This window comes from Mauremys reevesii, linkage group 4 (genome assembly GCF_016161935.1).
Source record: "Mauremys reevesii isolate NIE-2019 linkage group 4, ASM1616193v1, whole genome shotgun sequence".
In the NCBI taxonomy this organism is placed as follows: Eukaryota; Metazoa; Chordata; order Testudines; family Geoemydidae; genus Mauremys; species Mauremys reevesii.
Genome location: NC_052626.1, coordinates 92,396,220 through 92,413,707, shown reverse-complemented (window position 1 = coordinate 92,413,707; position 17,488 = coordinate 92,396,220). Strand labels below are relative to the sequence as shown.

The 17,488-nt window shown below is 39.4% G+C and overlaps 1 protein-coding gene across 3 annotated transcripts in view; it reads right to left on the bottom strand.

Moving 5' to 3' along the window:
• The window catches only part of QSER1 (glutamine and serine rich 1), a 76,197-nt gene that overhangs the window by 33,893 nt on the left and 24,816 nt on the right, over positions 1 to 17,488 (bottom strand). For 2 of the 3 annotated variants that reach the window (XM_039535366.1, XM_039535367.1), the window contains exons 3-5: positions 16,810 to 16,971; positions 6,716 to 10,426; positions 216 to 505 (exon numbers count right to left, since the gene is read on the bottom strand). In XM_039535366.1, the coding sequence (XP_039391300.1) occupies positions 216 to 505; positions 6,716 to 10,426; positions 16,810 to 16,971 (4,163 nt within the window). The remainder of the gene's footprint in view (positions 1 to 215; positions 506 to 6,715; positions 10,427 to 16,809; positions 16,972 to 17,488) is intronic. The other variant, XM_039535368.1, reaches the window with a different exon arrangement.

The window sequence follows — 17,488 nt, the reverse complement described above, 5'->3', positions numbered from 1 at the left end:
TTTATCATTTAACTAGTATGAATGCTTGACACATAATTAAAGTGATGCATATTCCCTACCCAAAACTAGAACCACACCTGTATGCCATCTTGGCAGCATCACAAATATGTTGAGCTATGCAGTAGAATATTAGCCTCTGCCCCTTGGTAGTTTGATTGTTGATGTCTGCTTCAGGGTGTGTGTTGCTAATTACTCAGAACAAACATTTGGATTACCTTTAGCATATCTATATCTTCAATCTTCACTACAAATTCATCACGTTCTCTGTACATGCCCTCTCCTCCACTGTCCGTATTCTCCTCATCAGTACATCCTTCTATTGCAACAGCTGCCTGTATTTTTGCTAACTGGTCTGAAGTCACACCATCCTGGTCAGCTATCTTTAGGAGTTCTGCTGAACTTGTTTTCTCCTGAACATTTACCACAGGAGCAGTAGTGTTTGGAGATTCCTGCTTTACAAGAGCAGTGGTGTTGGCAGTAGTAGCAACTGCCACTTTTTCAGTTTCTGAAGCAAAAAACAAGCAAGCATCGGTTATATGAATCATCAAGGATCAGCAACATAAGAAGGAAATTATGTTTATTTTATTTACTTTCCCAAACAATACATACAAAAAGCACCCATTCTATAAGTTAAAATAGTAAAGTTAACTAGCCCTAAGTTAAACCTATATCTAAAAAATTAAAATAATTAGTATTAAGTCTGTATGTTTGCAGGAAACTGATTTTGTTATAGCTATAGCGCATAGACACTATGGTGATACGTGCCTTAGAACACATTGTTATTACACAGAGGACCAACAGGAAAACACTGTTTTGCTCTGTGGAACAAAGTAAATGGCAGACTCTAACAGATTACTATTTTGGATTTTGTTGGCCTCTGCTGATACGCAACTACATCATCATTTTCATCAAATTAAAAAAAAAGGAAAGTGGCTGCCATGTATAACACAAAAACTAAATCAAACATGAAAAAGTATTTTCTTGGTGGCACTTCTGGGTCACTCTCATTTTGCATCTTCCAATAAATTAACTGGTGGTTTCAGATTAGATTTTAACATTCTTAACAATCCTATAATACAATTTAACACAAAATAGTGCTTTGCAATGAGAATTAATGGTACAAAGGGAAGGAATGAAAAGCACTCCACTTCTGTATGCCACACTTAGTGGAAATTCCCAATTCCTCAATGATTATTATTCCCTTTCCCCCTCAAGAAAGAAGACCTCTTTAGATATTGTATTACCATCTGCCCTCAAGACATACTTGCTTTAACTCCGTTTTGCTAATCTAACTAAACAATGCAAGCCAGAATTTTATTGCTAATATCACAGTTAGTGAACTAGCGTCAAAGGTTGGGACGTATCCTTTAAAAACACAAAAAATAAATGTATCATTTCACATGATAAATTTCAAACAATGAGGTACAGGAAAAAGAATATTCTATATAAATCATTATAAAATAATCCCAAAACAAGTTAACTGGATATTTAAATTATTGCATCTATATTACAAACGTGCATATTTGGAAATAGGAGTCATTAAAAAAATCACTATTGCCAAATTTGAATAATGTATATTGAATAATGTTACAGTGCATGCAGAATAAAATATTTCCTGTCACATGACTGCAAGTATAGTAAATGCATTGGTCCAGTGAAAGCTGCAACACTTATTTAATATAAAAGTATACAATTATTTTCCAAGTACATCTAGAACTTTCCCAAAAGCAGCAAAATATGTATGAGGTACACTAGTGTTACCATGGTAGAAAGGTATACATAGTAATCGTGAATATTTTTACATTTTTATATTGTTGAGTCTAAAAATAAACAGATGTACAATTGCATATATATGAAGGAATCAGTACTGACTCTGCATGACCAGCATGTTGCAGAATGTCAATTATTGTTATTTTGGATAAGGTACAAATAGTTCTCCTTACAACAGGAGAGGAATTTGGTGGCATACATACGTATTATAATTTTATACAAAATAGTGAAAAGATAGTACAACCATATTTTTAAAACAAAGTATGAAGAAAAAAGGTTAAAATAAAGCGTCACTTACTTTTCTCAGAACAATGTTCTGAATGTTCAACAAAAGGGAAACTCCTTTTGTACATATGCTCTGTAAAAAGTTCTTAAATGTAATTTTTGATTTAAAAAGATGTACACATTATCTTTGGCTAGAAGTACTAACTGGGAGACTGTCCACACTGCTTTAACATTAAGAAAAAATACCGGCTATTTAAACATTTTAAAAATTCAGTATTTTGCACTGAGAGAAATGAACAAAGCTTTATTTTAAGATGTTTCCTTCCTCTGCTCAAAAATAGAAGTTATAAACTAATCAGTTTAATTAAATATACCCACAAAAGCAAACATGACAGTTATTCAATCAAAATTGTTTCCTTTGTACTAAATACACAGTACAATAAATCCTTTTGTATTAGCTTATTATGCCAAATTATTATTTTCTAAATTAAAAATATACTTTTGGGTCACATTAGCTACAGCAAATCATTTTACACTTATTTCATTTCAGTAAAAACATCCAGGAATTATTTATAGTGAAAGAATTAAAATCAAATCTTATTTATATTGGCCCTGGTCAGAGTTAATTCGAGCATATGTAAATTTGCACATAGAAATGCTTTTACTAAGTACATATATTCATCTTCAACAAGATTACTTTTGATAAATATGAACTGTGGAGCAGACTGCTTTAAAATCGTGAAGTAATTTTTCCAATGGCTGGAAGAAGAAGATGGATGATATTTGTAAGAGAGTCTCTCTGGAGTGCCAACTTTGCTGGGTGGGGGCTGCTTGCCACCCAGAGTTACCACGACAAAGTTAGGCCAGTCCAGGCTCCAGCCCCTTAGGGTATGTCTACATAGCAAAGACTATCTGTGGCTGGCCCGTGCCGGCTGACTTGGGCTCAAGAGGCTTGAGCTACAGGGCTGTTTCATTGCTGTGTACACTTCCAGGCTAGGACCCTGCAGGGTATTAGGGCCCCAGAGCACCCAAGCCCAGAAGCCTACACAGCAATGAAACAGCTCCGCAGCCTGAGCCCTGCAAGACCGAGTAGGTTGGCACAGGCCAGTCGCAGGTTTTTCTTTGCTGTGTAGACATACCCTTAGTCCTTGCAGTGGGCCGCACCCTTGTAGTCCTGCTTACTTTGTGATGGGTGGGGAAAAGCAAAAGTCCAAACTCAGGAAAGAACAAGCCCCTCTTGGGGTCAACAGAAAGTGAAAAGTTCAGCAGCACCACCTTACTTCAGGAGTGGCTAGGTAGCAAGTTTACTGGAGTTCTTACGGCCAGATAGCTTGAGTCAGTCTCTCTGGAGCAGGCTTGCCCCGGTGTTTGCTAGACTCCTCGCAGAGCTGGCAGGGTCTCTCGCATGGGGGGTTCCTCCCGCTGTTTCAGGACCACTCCAGCCGTTACCTTCTCAGGTCTTCCCCCTGGCCGACTGCAGTTTCCTCCTTTTAAAGCCCTCCTCCCTACCATGCATGATTGGCAGGGCTGAGGCTACCTTTGCACACACTGCCTCCCTAGTCCCTTTGCTGTCAGTGCGGGATTTATACACCCTATCATAGTATTACAGAGCAAAAGAGACAAATATTTCACAGCTAGGGAGAAGGAAAGAAGTACTGCTCAAAGTTTGGAGGATAGAGCTGAAATTCAGAGGGATCTTACTGGAGAACTGGGCTATAGGCAACAAAATGAAATTTAACAAACACAAATGTAAGGTACACTTAGGGGAAAAAACCAAATGCACAAATACAGAATGGGGGATAACTGGTTTGGCAGCAGCACTGCTGAAAAGGATCTGGGAGTTGTGGTGGGTGACAACCTGAACATGCCTCAGCAATGCGATGCTGTTGCAAAAATAAAATAAAATAAAATAAAAAAAATGCAATTTTAGGTTGCATTAACAGAAGCATAGCCTGTAAGTCCCGGGAGGTGAAAGTATCGCTCTACTTGGTGCTGATTAGGCCTCAGCTGGAGTACTGTGTCCAATTTTGGTAACCAATGTATAGGAAGGATGTAGAAACTGGAAAGGATCCAGAGGCAAGCAACAATGATCAAAAGGATGGAATGCATGATCAAAAGGATGGAATGCAAGCCGTATAAGCAAAGGCTGAAGGAACTGGGTATGTTTAGTTTGGAAAAGAGAAGATTAAGCGGGGGGATACATGATAGGGGTCTTCAAATACTTGAAAGGCTGCCATAAAAAAGATGGAGAAAAGTTGTTCTCTCTTGCCTCAGAGGACAGGAAAGGAGGCAATGGGTTCAAACTACAGCATAGTAAATTTAGATTAAATCTCAGGAAAAACTTCCTAACTGTAAGAACAGTAGGACAATGGAACCTAGGGAGGTTGTAGAAGCTCCTTCACTGGAGATTTTCAAAAGGAGGCTGGAGAGCCATCCGTCTTGAATGGTGTAGATCCAACAAATCCTGCATCTTGGCAGAGAGTTAGATTACATGGCCCTTACGGCCCCTTCTAACCTATGATTCTATGACTCCCAAGACTAGCTATAAGAGATTCTTCAGAGATGCCACATGCGGGCAGAGGTACATTCCAAATACACTGTATTTGAGATATGAAGGTAGCTTATGTGAACAGCAACAAAGAATTTACTGAACTTAACATATATATGGAAACCCTGGCCCATATTCTTCTAGGAAACGTCCCTGTTAACACAGGGATCTTTATGGATATATTTTTAGCATGGAGCTCAAGGACAACACCCTATTCTAATTCTGTGCACTTAAAGTATCGATACCTTCTTATACAAAGCAATGATGAACATGCTCTAAGCATGTTCTATGTATAAAAAGTTGTTATAAGAGACAAAGTGGCACTGAACTCTAGGTGTCAAAATTCTTTCTGCGATGCATACATTTTCAGTGATAAGTAGGTCTCTTAAGCAGTATTCAGTAATTTACAAACTTAATGGATCCACCATTTCCCCTAGTCCCCAAAGATTCATGGCTTGGACATTCTTTTGGGGAAGGAGGTCTGGATACAGTTCCTCTGTGAATAATAAATGCCTCTACTCTTGACTTGGCTAGAGACACTGCTGTAAGATTACTTGAGGCATTCCTTTTCCCAAGGGTCTGTGAGCCAGCTACAGAGAGTTGCCACCAAACTAATGGACGGGTCTGAAAGTTCTACAAATTTGTCTCTGGAGAGCCACAATTGTAGCTGAATGTAAAGTGTGTGGCAGCATTGAATCTCATTTAATATGCATGTAATATTAAAGGGCAGAAGAAACACAAACTGGACAAGCATTCAAAAAGATTGCTTACAGGCAATCAAAAGGAGCCAGCACCACTAAAGTAACTGGGTACTCTTTATGTTGTTATCCTTTAAAGCATTTGGGCAAATGCTGATGAAGCCAAGCCTGCTGAGGCAGACCCTGACCTCTGTTAGTAGAATCTGCCCTTTTTGCTTCTTGGAGTCTGAGGAGTTCTTCATTGTGAACTTCTGGCCAAATGTTGCCTGGAAACCCTGTGACTGGCATTTGAAGGTGAAAGCGTGTTTCTCTCCAGATGTTGCATAGAGACCCTGAGACCTGAAAGTGATCATGAAGTCTAAGATGTGCACTGTCTTGCCATTGAACAAATTAGGCCCCTCAAAAGGGTAGATCTAGACTTCTGTTGGAAAGTCAAAGAAATTTAGTCATAAGGACCAGCAATATAGTGACTGCAGTTACTGTCTTTGCTAAAACATTAGCAGCATCACAGTCTGCAGGGCAGGTCCAGCACTTGTCAAATGCCAGTTACCATGGTTTTTGCCTCCTATTTATCAACTTTGTCACAAAAACATCAAAGTATTTTAAAATGTAGATAAGAAAACAGTTTGCTGAAAATACTTCTAGAGGAAGCACCAATAATTAAAATGTATGATTGTTTACAAGAATTCTACGATGTATAGAATAGACACATTAATATTTAGCGGAGGAACTATATATAAAATATGAATAGTGCCATCACTACCATCCCACGTTGCATTAGTTAGGACATTTACCTTTCAAAAATTCCATTTCTCTAAAGTCATCTACTTTATGCTTAATAGTATAAAGTCTAAACTCCTCCTATTTAGAAAAGTACCGATAAAAACACATTCTCAGCTGGCCAGTGTAAAAATAAATGTTTTTATAAATAACTCTGCTTTATGTAACTCAATAATCACTGAAAGAACATACTCAGTTCCACCAAGGTAAAAACAATATTTTCTGGAAGTAACTCAATTATGTCATCATGATGAAGTTTCTTTAAAGACACTTGCATTTTTACACTCTTTACTGTCCATGTGATGGAACATTTGGTACTAGACTGTTGAGTTTTACAGGCAAAACCTTATCTACCATTTTGAGTTAGAAAATGATAGAGTTGACATCAGTTTACTAAAATACAAGTTTCTCCATTCCATGCCAAAATCATCTTTTATACTGAAAAAGAAATATTTAAGGATAGATTTTCAAAACATTGTACAGGGATTTAGCCACATAACTTCCACTATTGTGGAAAACACTAATTTAGTTAAATCTCAGTTCAATATTTTGAATATTACTCCTAAATTTAGTGTGACCTAACAAAGGTCTTTTGAAAGATATGTTTATCTAAAACTAAAGAGATCTAAATTAAGAAGTAAAGTATATGCAAAATCTACAGAATTATGTCTTTGAAAGTAAACAACTATTTTACCTGATTTGTTTTTTTTGTCAGCAGTATCATCCAAAGCTGATAATGCTGTAGAAATGCTCTTCTGAAGATCGTGGTTACCCCCTACAGAATCATCTTCATCAGAAGAAAATGAAGGCAATGTTTCCAAATTTTTCTTAAGTTCATCATCAACTTTTTTGGTTGGACTTTCACAGCCACCCTCAACAGACAAAGGGGCGGCTGCTGCTGCTGGCTGTGGCTTTGAAAGTGGCTGGGGACCTGGGGCACGGACTATCTGGGTAACTGGCCGCCTAGTCCTGTTAGGCATTCGTACAGCAGGTGCTGAAAACTGTTGCCTGGGCCCAGATTTTAGAAAGTCTAAAAAAGATGCAAGGAATCCTGTTTTGACTTCTGGTTGCTTTTCTTCCACTTCTTTAATTTTTTGCCTCATTCTTTCTTGGTGTTGATAAATATCATAACTTTCAGAAACAGGAGAAGAATATGGTAAACATATGTCAGTTCCTCTTATATTCTGACGTTTGCATTGTCCACTTCGTTTCAGTTGTTTCTGGCTTGCACTGTCATCTTCTGTAGCATTTTTTATTTGGCTTTTTCCTTTACTTTTTTTCTTTTGAAAGTTCCCTTGACTTAAATCTTGGTTCTCTTCTTCAGTTTTGCTACCACTTCCATCTCCTGGTTGTAGCACAGATATTGGTTGCAATGGACCTTTAATCTTGTTACCTACTACAATGCCATTATCACAACCCATATTAAAATCATTATCTGATGTAACGCTCTCTTCACTTAGACTCCGACCACTTGAAACAAATTCTGAGTCTCTAGCATTCAGTGTACCATCAATGGGAACATCATTGTCTTCTTCAGATTCATGACTAATGCTAGACTGTTTCTTAACTTTGCCAGAACCTTGTTCTTGCTCCTCCTGACTAGGTCCAAGGGCTGGAGAAGTCATTCTAGCTGATATGTTTTGATCAGAAGTCTCCATACGTTGATCAAGGATCACATGTTTTGATTGTATTGTAGACACTGTTGTAAGGTTTATAGTAACTTGGCTTCCATTTAGAGAAATATTATTTATGCTGTGTGGTTTTCCAACTACAGTGGGTGAGGAGCTGAAACTAGGAGATATGTGTCGTACATCTATTGACTGGAACTGAGATTTGGAATCATCACCATTTTCAACAGATTGAATTTCTTCTTCATGAGATGTGGATTTGGCAAATTCTGATGGCGTGACCCCACACACTGCTGCTGTTGCTGCTAAGATGTCATCCACATTAGACAATATATTCCTCTCATCACTGAGAAGCATAGACTCTGGAAAACATATCGAACCAAGAGAAACAAACTGATTCTTTGATTCATGTTGATTTGGTTGAGTAAAATGGTCTTTTGATGTCATATGTTGCTGTAGTGGTTTTGAGGACTCAGAAATGTCCATTTTAATAACTTCTGCATTTTGAGGATGAAGCTGTTGCTGAGAATGACCCCCATTACTTTGAATAATGTGACTATCCATTTGAAGGAACTGATGTGCTACATGCTGAGGACTCTGTATTCGTCGCACATGTGGAGATGCCTTTGCTTGTCCTAAGCTTGACTGCAGTATAGACTGCTGAAGAATTTGTAAGTCACAGGCAGATTCCAGAAGTACCTGTGCATTAGGCAAACATAGTTGATTGCCATGCCTCAAGGCATGAGCTTGAATCTGTGATGATGTGCTAATGACTTGGCCCTGCTGTTCTTGGGCCTTAGTTTCGTGTACCTTATGCATAAGAGAATGCTGCTGGTTTAGTTCTTTAGCATTTACACTTACTTGTGTTGTCTGCATTAAATTAGCTGCCTTTTTAATATCATGGCTTATTACATTAGTGATATGGCCAATCTGCTGAGTAAGCTGTGCCACAGAACCAACCATCCTCTCATCTTTTTTTGACCCTTGAAGAGTAAGCCCAACAACTTGATCTTCAAGACGAGAATTACTTCTGATTACACTTTGAGAATATCTGTCATCTGCCTTTGAGACCCTATAGGCAGCGTCCTGAGCATTAATTTCACTATCAGTTAGCCTTTGTGTAGAGGATTCAAGAGAAGCTTGCTGTTGTAATGCCTGTAAATCTTGCATTGACAATTCATCTTCCTGTTTTGATGAAGCATACAAGTTAGAGTCAGATTTCCTTTTAACATATGTTTTTGTATCTGAGGAAGATCTATTGTTTTGCAGTGTCTGTGAATGAGCTGGGGATGCAAAAGTAGGAGACTGAACAGCTGTCAAAAACTTTTGAGACTGTGGAGAAGATGATTCTTGTGTCTGAGAATTCTGAGAAGAATGTAAAGAAATATAGTTCTGGTTTGGGCTTGAGGCTGACAAATTTTGAATACGAGGGGAGGAAGAAAATGGAAGAGAAGGTGAAGTTAATGTTAAAGACTGCCCTGACGTATAACTTTCTGAAGGACTAACAGCTGACAAAACCTGTGATTGAGATGAATAACTAACCTGTGATTGGTTAACGGGAGATAAACCCTGAGAGTGATTAGAAGAATAACTCTGAGATTGGCTAACTGAAGAAAGATCCCTTGTTTGACCAGAGTAGTTCTCATTTGGAACTGAAGTTAATACCTGTTGATCTGCAGAGTAACTTAGTGTTGTCTGACTATCAGAAGTTATAGTTTGCGACTGCCCAGAAAAAGTCAGTGTTTTATATAATGAGGGCAGCTTCTCAACCTTGCTAGATGAGAAAATTTGTGAATGACTGACAGATGGCATATTCTGTGACTGTGTGGAAACATAGTTTTGGGATTGGCTGACTGACAACAGACTTGGTAGCTGTGCTGTAGAATAGATTTGTGCTTGGCCTGCTATTACTGAACTCTGGTTTTGTGCAGTTTTGGAATAGCTTTGTGTCTGCACAGGAGAGGCTACATTTTGAGGTTTGGGGGTCTTTGTTGACCTTGATAGCTGCTTTGTAGAACAGTTTTTTGCTTTTGCTGTAGAAGTAGATGGGAAACCAGGTGATGGAATTGCAGATGTATAAGACTGAGCAAGTTCCACTGAGACTTGAGAGGTCTTCTGTTGTGATCCTCCATTGCTCACCTGAGTAGCATCTCCAACTGGACTGCAGGACAGTGCTGACTGCCTGGATGTATCCTGAAAATTAACTCCACTTGTACTTGATAAATAACTGTGTAAGGAATGCTGTGAACCAGTCAGTTGTGCCTGAACAGACTGTGTACTTGAAGGCCGCTGATGGTGTTTAATAACACTACATTCTCGCTGAAGTGCTCTATCAATGGAGGCAGTAGAACCAGAAAAGACGGATGTGCTATATGCCTGAGAAGCCTGCTGAGCTCCTCCAAGTGTTGAAGGCAACAAACTAAACTGAGGTTGCAAGAGATGGGGTGCGGACTCTTGAGCAGAACGGTACGTTGATGACTGAGGTGGTATGCTGGTACTTAAAACAGAGCTGCCTAAGCGCTCAAATGTCAAAGCAGTTGGAACTGTGCCTTGCGATGTCTTGATTTGCAATAAAGGGTCGTGAGCAGTTAAAAGACCATTTGATGCAGCACTGAATGTTGCATCTTGAAGTGTGAGAGATGGAGTAGTAGCAAAGTTTCTACTGCTGAAAGAATTGGGATGCTGATAAGCTGATAAAGCAGATGTTGGTGGAAATGTTCCAGAGGTTGGCAATGCTCCAGTAACAAATAGTTCTGTTGTTGCTGAGGAATGCATACCTGGGGAGGAAAAAAAAAAAGTGTCAAGAAACTTTATAAGTAATAATATTTTGTATGTCCATGGCTCATTTTATTGTACAATCTCAAAGCCCTTTACAAGTGTAAATTCAGACTCAACACTGCTGTGAGGGAAATAAGTAGTGTTATTCTTCAATTTAAGCAAAAATACATCACAAAATGTTTACTTGCACACCTATGAATATACAAGGACACATTTTCGGAGTCTGTTTTTCAAACTGGGCCTCCATTTTTGCAGGCATAATGAACTCCACACTGCAGTTAATTGCCAAGAATAAGCACAAACTGAAATTATGTATTGTTGGTGCAAAATGCGCCAAAAAAAAAAAAAAAGAGCCTTGTTTGAAACCTCCGGCACCTTTATATTTATTTTTATCTATTTAGTTGTTTTTATTTTAATCTATATGAAACGCCACACATCCACAACTCTTAATATACATTAAAATACACCATAGGAGTTAAAAATATCAAAGCAGTAGCACTTTTCTTACTCCTTCTCTCCCCACCCTAACACACCTCATATAATCATCAGATAACAGAACACAACAGCTTAAGGAAGCTACAGAACACTTCTTTCAGTAATGTACAGATCTCATTAAGTGATGGTCACTCATGAATGCCTGGACTAAAAGGAAAAAAATGTCTGTTACTGTGAAAAAAATTTACATGGCACTCCTAAAAGACGCAATTTTATAAATCTATATCAAAACATTCATTGAATTGGAGTTTTGTCAACAGTTTTTACAACTTATTTTCTGAGAAACTGCATTTATTTTGCTGCATGTATACTTTTAAAAGGAGGCTTTGCTCTGAGGGGTGGAAAAGAAATGCATTTATATTACATTTGTATGTATAAAATGGAATAAAAGCATCCATGACATCCACAATATGAGTATCAGATCAAAAGGTCTGACATTCACTACTTGCAGCCTTGCTTTGCTGCACCATCCTTAGCTGATAAAAAAAAAAAAGTATCAATGGAATATAAATTCTGTATTACTTGAATTATAATACAAGAATTATCTTATTAGATTTAAGCCTAGATACAATCATATTATTCAATGACTTCTTGCACTTCAATAGCACTTCCCATCCCAGGAGCTCAAAGAGCTTTATCAACAGTGGATATTAAGATTCACAACGTCCCAGAGTAAGAAATTATTATGATCCCTATTTTAGAGATGGTAAACAGAAGCATTGAATAGTTAAGTGATTTGCCCAAAGTCTTACAGGAATCTAAGGAAAAGCTAGAGAACCTTAGTTCTATTCCTCACTTCCAGTCCATATCCACAAAACTATCCTTCCATTAACAAATAATGAAAGCCCTCAAATAGATTTATATAATCTTACATTTAAAAATATAGGCAATTAGTCAATTAATCCCTGGAGCCCTACCCTGCTGCTATTGAAAGTTAAATGCAGTGATCTTACTGACTTTCATGGGAACCAGATTGGGCATAGGGCAGTGATTCATATAGTTCAACTTTCAGTTCAGTGGCTAAGGGAAAACCCCCAGCTTTTTAGCTTTGAACTACTATTTGAGAATAAGTAAAATCCTCACTAACAATAATTTCAGTTTTGACACAATTATCTCAGCAAATAAATTCCATTTAAAATAATTTAAAATATTTCAGTTGTTTCAAGTTTTATAGTTGCAGCAGGGCACCATTACAACTTAATCTCAAAACTGCTTAGACAGCATCAGCTAAGGCAGCTCAAGAGGGCATTTGGATGGCCTTTCAGTTCAACAGAAATTAAACCATTATAATAAAAAGAGAAGCATTTTAGCACCAATTTAAAATTTGCAAGCTGTACAAATAAATATGTTATATACTATTGGTAAATATATCTATATGGATGCAGTAAATAGAAATTTTAAGTAACATTCAAACACCAGTCAGATTCTCCCAAGCACAGAAATACTTATTGCCATAGAGGCAGAAGGACTACTGTATTAAAAAACAAAACAAAAACAAAAACAAAACAAACAAACAAACCCCACGGTTACCTACTTTCTTGTAACAGTTCTTCGGGATGTGTTGTTCACGTCCATTCCAAGTAGGTGTGCACGTGCCGCGTGCAGTTGTCAGAAGGTTTTTCCCCTAGTGGTACCCGTTGGGTCAGCTGTGGAGGCCCCTGGAGTGGCACCTCCACACTGGTATATATAGGTCCCTGCCACCTCTTCAGTTCCTTCTTGCCGGATACTCTGACAGAGGGGAGGCGGGTGGGTCTTGGAATGGACATGAGCAGCACATCTAGAAAAACAATAGTTACAAGAAGGTAAGTAACCATTTTTTCTTCTTCAAGTGCTTGCTCACGTCAATTCCAAGTAGGTGACTCCCAAGCATTTCCTAGGAGGAGGGGTCGGAGTTCATGGAATTGCTGATTGAAGCACCACTCTGCTGACTGCTGCATCTTCCCTGGCATGCTGGGTAATGAGAGGTGAAAATGTGGATCGATGACCATGTCGCTGCCCTGCAGATCTCCTGGATCGGGACCTGGGCCAGGAATGCCACCGAAGATGCCTGCGCCCTTGTAGAATGTGTTGTTAGTGCTAGGGCAGGTATCTTTGCCAAATCATAACATGCCCTGATACAGGACAAGATCCACAATGAAATTCTTTGAGAAGACATCCTATCAGCTACTGCCACAAACAACTGAATCGACTTATGAAATGGCTTTGGGTGCTCGATATAAAAGGCCAATGCTCGCCGTATGTCCAAGGAGTGGAGTCTTTGCTCCAGACTGTTAGCGTGTGGCTTAGGGTAAAAGACTGGGAGAAAAATGTCCTGATTGGCACGAAACAGAGACGACCTTTGGGAGAAAGGCTGGACCAGGAATGCCACTTTCCATGAGAGATAGAACAACAAGCAAATCACTAGGGACTTGAAGGGGGGCCCTATTAGTCTTGAAAGAACCAGACTGAAGTCCCAAACCGGGATCAGCTGCCTAACTTGTGGGTATAATCTGTCAAGACCTTTAAGAAACTGACCCACCACCAGGTTGGAGAAGACTGATTGGCCAGCCACTCCTGGGTAGAATGCTGAAATGGCAGTTAGGTCAACCCTTATTGATGAGACTGACAGGCCCTGCTTCTTTAAATGCAGCAGACAGTCTAAGGTGAGAGGTATCAGTGTCTGCAATGAAAGGGTACAGGCCTGCAAACACCAGACTGAGAATCTTTCCCACTTGGCCAGGTAGGTGGCCCTGGTGGAGGGTTTCCTACTGCTAAGGAGAACCTCCCTAATGGGATCGGAGCACATTAGTTCTACTTGGTTTAACCAGGAAGCTTCCAAGCTGTAATGTGGAGAGACTCGAGGCTGGAACACTGGAGACGGTCGTGGTCTTGAGTGTTCAGGTCCGGAAGGGCAATGAGATTGGGGTATCCACCGACAGCTCCAGGAGCATGGTATACCAGTCCTGGAGAGACCCAGCTGGCGCTATCAGTATGACTGTGGCCCTCTCCCTGCGGATCTTGAGCAGAATCTCGTGGATGAGTGGGAAAGGCAGAAGCACGAACAGCAGGTGGTCCGTCCAAGGAAGGAGGAACGCATCCACGAGGGAGCCCAGGTTGTGATTCTGGAAGGAACTGAACTACAGGCACTGCCTGTTGCTTTTTGTAGTGAACAGGTTGATCTGGGGAACTCCCTGCTTTTGGAAAATGCTATTCACCATATCTGGGCGAATGGACCACTTGTGGTTGTGGAATGATCTGCTGAATTGGAGAGAATATCCCACTTCGATTTGAGGTTATCTGGGTTGAAGCATGACAGAAGTGGGACAGACGATTCACAAAACAGGGCGAAGGGTCCAGTGAGTGGAGTGGTGTGTTGCCCCCAGATGCGCCATCAAAAGGCTTGCTTAAAGCCTTATGACTGCCTCGCCGAGCCCTGGCCTTGATTGGGCAGTGGATGGTGATGAGGCTTACGCCTACCATGCCTGCCCCACTTCCCGGAAAAGTCCTGCCTAGGTTGGGGAAGGTAGAAGTGCTGAGGGGGTTGGGGCTTAAAGTGTTTCTTCTGGGTGGCAGGGGTATGCAGACCCAGCAATTTCAATGTTTCCCATGAATCCTTTAGGCTATGGAGCTTGGAATCTGTCTGCTCAGAAAACAGGCCCATGCTGTCAAAGGGCAAGTCTTCAATTGTTTGTTGGACCTCTGGGGGAAAGCCCGACACCTGGAGCCATAAGCTCTTCCTCATGGCTATGGCGGAGGACATGGTTTGTGTGGCAGAGCCTGCTGCATCCGTAGTCAAGAGGGATAGGAAAGTAGTTGGTTAAGTACAAGAAGGAGCTAGTGAGAAACAGTCAAACCATACTTTTTAGGTGACAAATCTGAGGAACTGTCCTAGATTGAGGTGTCAGTAGAGGAGGTTTTGGCACAAATTGATAAATTAAACAATAGTAAGTCACCAGGACCAGATGATATTCACCAAGATTTCTGAAGGAACTCAAATATGAAATTGCAGAATTACTAACTATGGTATGTAACCTATTGTTTATATCAGCCTCTTTACTAGATGACTGGAGGATAGCTAATGTAATGCCAATTTTTTAAAAAGGTTCCAGAGGCGATCCTAGCAATTATAAGCTGGTAAGCCTAACTTCAGTACCAGGAAAACTGGTTGAAACTATAGTAGAGAACAGAATTATCAGACACACAGGTGGACACAATATGGTGGGGAAACATCTACATGGCTTTTGTAAAGGGAAATTATGCCTCACCAACCTATTAGAATTATTTGAGGGGGTCAACAAGCACATGGACAAGGGTGATTCAGTGAATATAGCTGAACAAGGTCCCTTATCAAAGACTCTTTGGCAAAATAAGCAGTCATGGGATAAGAGGGAAGATCCTCTCCTGGATCAGTAGCTGGTTAAAATATAGGAAACAAGGGCTAGGAATAAATGGTCAGTTTTCACAGTGGAGAGAGGTAAATAATGGGTCTCCCAAGGATTTGTACTAGATCACTGCTGTTCAACATATTCATAAATGATCTAGAAAAAAGGGCAAATGGTGAGGAGGCAAAGTTTGCACAGGATACAAAATTACACAAGATAGTTAAAGTCCAATGCTGACAGCGAAGAGTTACAAAGAGAACTCACTAAAGGCAGTAACTGGCAACAAAATGACAGATGGCATTCAGGGTTCAACAGTGCAAAGTAATGCACCTTGGAAAACATAATCCCAACTATGTCTAATGATGGGGACTAAATTAGTTGTTACCACTCAAGAAAGAGACCTGGGAGTCATCATGGAGAGTTCGCTGAAAACATCCACTCAGTGTGCAGCGGCAGTCAAACGAGCTAACAAAATGTCAGCAACCACTAGGAAAGGGATAGATAATAAGACAGATAATATCATCTTTGTGTCATTATATAAATTCATGGTATGCCAATGTCTTTAATACTGCATGAAATTCTGGGGCATCCCATCTGAAAAGAGATATATTAGAATTGGAAAAGGTAGAGAGAAAAGCAACAAAAATTATTAGAGGTATGGAAGCTGTTCCATATGAGAAAAACTGAAAGGCTGGGACTGTTCAGTTTAGAAAAGAGATGACTAAAGGGGGCTATGAGTGGTATGGAGAAAGTAAATAAGGAACTGGGAACTGTTATTTGCCCCTTCACATAACAGCACAAGAACTAGTGGGTCACCCACTGAAATTAATAGGCAGCAGGTATCAAACAAAAAGAACAACTTCACACAATGCACAGTCAACCTGTGGAACTTGTTGCCAGGTGATGTTGTGAAGGCCAATAGTATAAACTGGGTTTAAAAAAGAATTAGATAAATTCAAGGAGAATAGGGCCATCAATGGCTATTAACCAAGATGGTCACAGATGCAATCCCATGCTTCGGGTATCCCTCAATCTCCAACTGCCAGAATCTGGGAATGGACAACATGGAATGCATCACTCAAAACTGCCCTGTTCTGCTCATTCCTTCTGAAGCTTCTGGGGTTGGCCACAACCAGAATACAGGATACTGGACTAGGTGGACCACTGGTCTGACCGTATTTGTTTTGCCAATTTTGAAAATTTGAATGAAAAGCTTGGCTTGGGTTATAATAGTGCAAAATAAAATGGATGTGGAAGATGTGCATTTTTTCATAATTGCAAAATTCAAAAGTGGCTGAGAAGCCTTTTTTTTTAAACTGAAGAAATATTCACTACTGGGCTAACACCAATATGAAAAAAATTGTTTCAAGAGGAAATTTTTTCACAATGTTAAGAATAATGAAGAGAGGAGTTTAAGAAAGAATTCTCATCTCAGTCTTATTTATTACATCACCACAACTCTCTTTTAAATACATACACACATATATAATAATTTACAAGTGTGCTAAAAATTAAGAAAACATCACCTGTCTGCCATGATGGAGCCCTGAATTGTGGTAAAAGGGTAGTTCCTGAAGCAGCAGCCTGAGCAGTGCGAGACTCAATTGCAGAGAGAAAGTTCATAACTGAAGTTTCTTTAGTGTTACTTCCAGCACTGTGCATACTAGTATCAAATATTCCAGAAAGACCTTGGAAAAAAACAAATATACAAATCACAATGAATTCCTATTACAAATTTAAGAGCAAGCCACAGTCAGAGATATCACTGCTACCCAAACACTACAAAGCCTTTCACCTTGTTTAAAAAAATGCATTTGTGTATGAAATGTTAACACTTGCTGTTAAAAAAAACTACCATAAATTTGTTCAAAATTTTAATTTAGTAGTGGTCAGCCATATGTTAAAACACTATACTATAACTCAATCTATGTCAGTAGGAAGCAAAGTTAATCAGTTTTAAGTTTAATATGCATTTTCCTCTCCTCCAGGTTTTGGCCCACTGTTCTTTTTGTGAAGTCTTCTTCTTTCATATGCAACACAAGTTGATATCTAGATTGCAGAATACAGGCTCACATTTTTATGAAGTGATGACCAATTAGGTTTCATCATTTACTTATAAGTCATTCACTATTACCACATTTTAAAGCTACATTTTTAGCTAGCCTTTAATACTACACCATAAGGGGTTGCACAAACTAGTAAGAA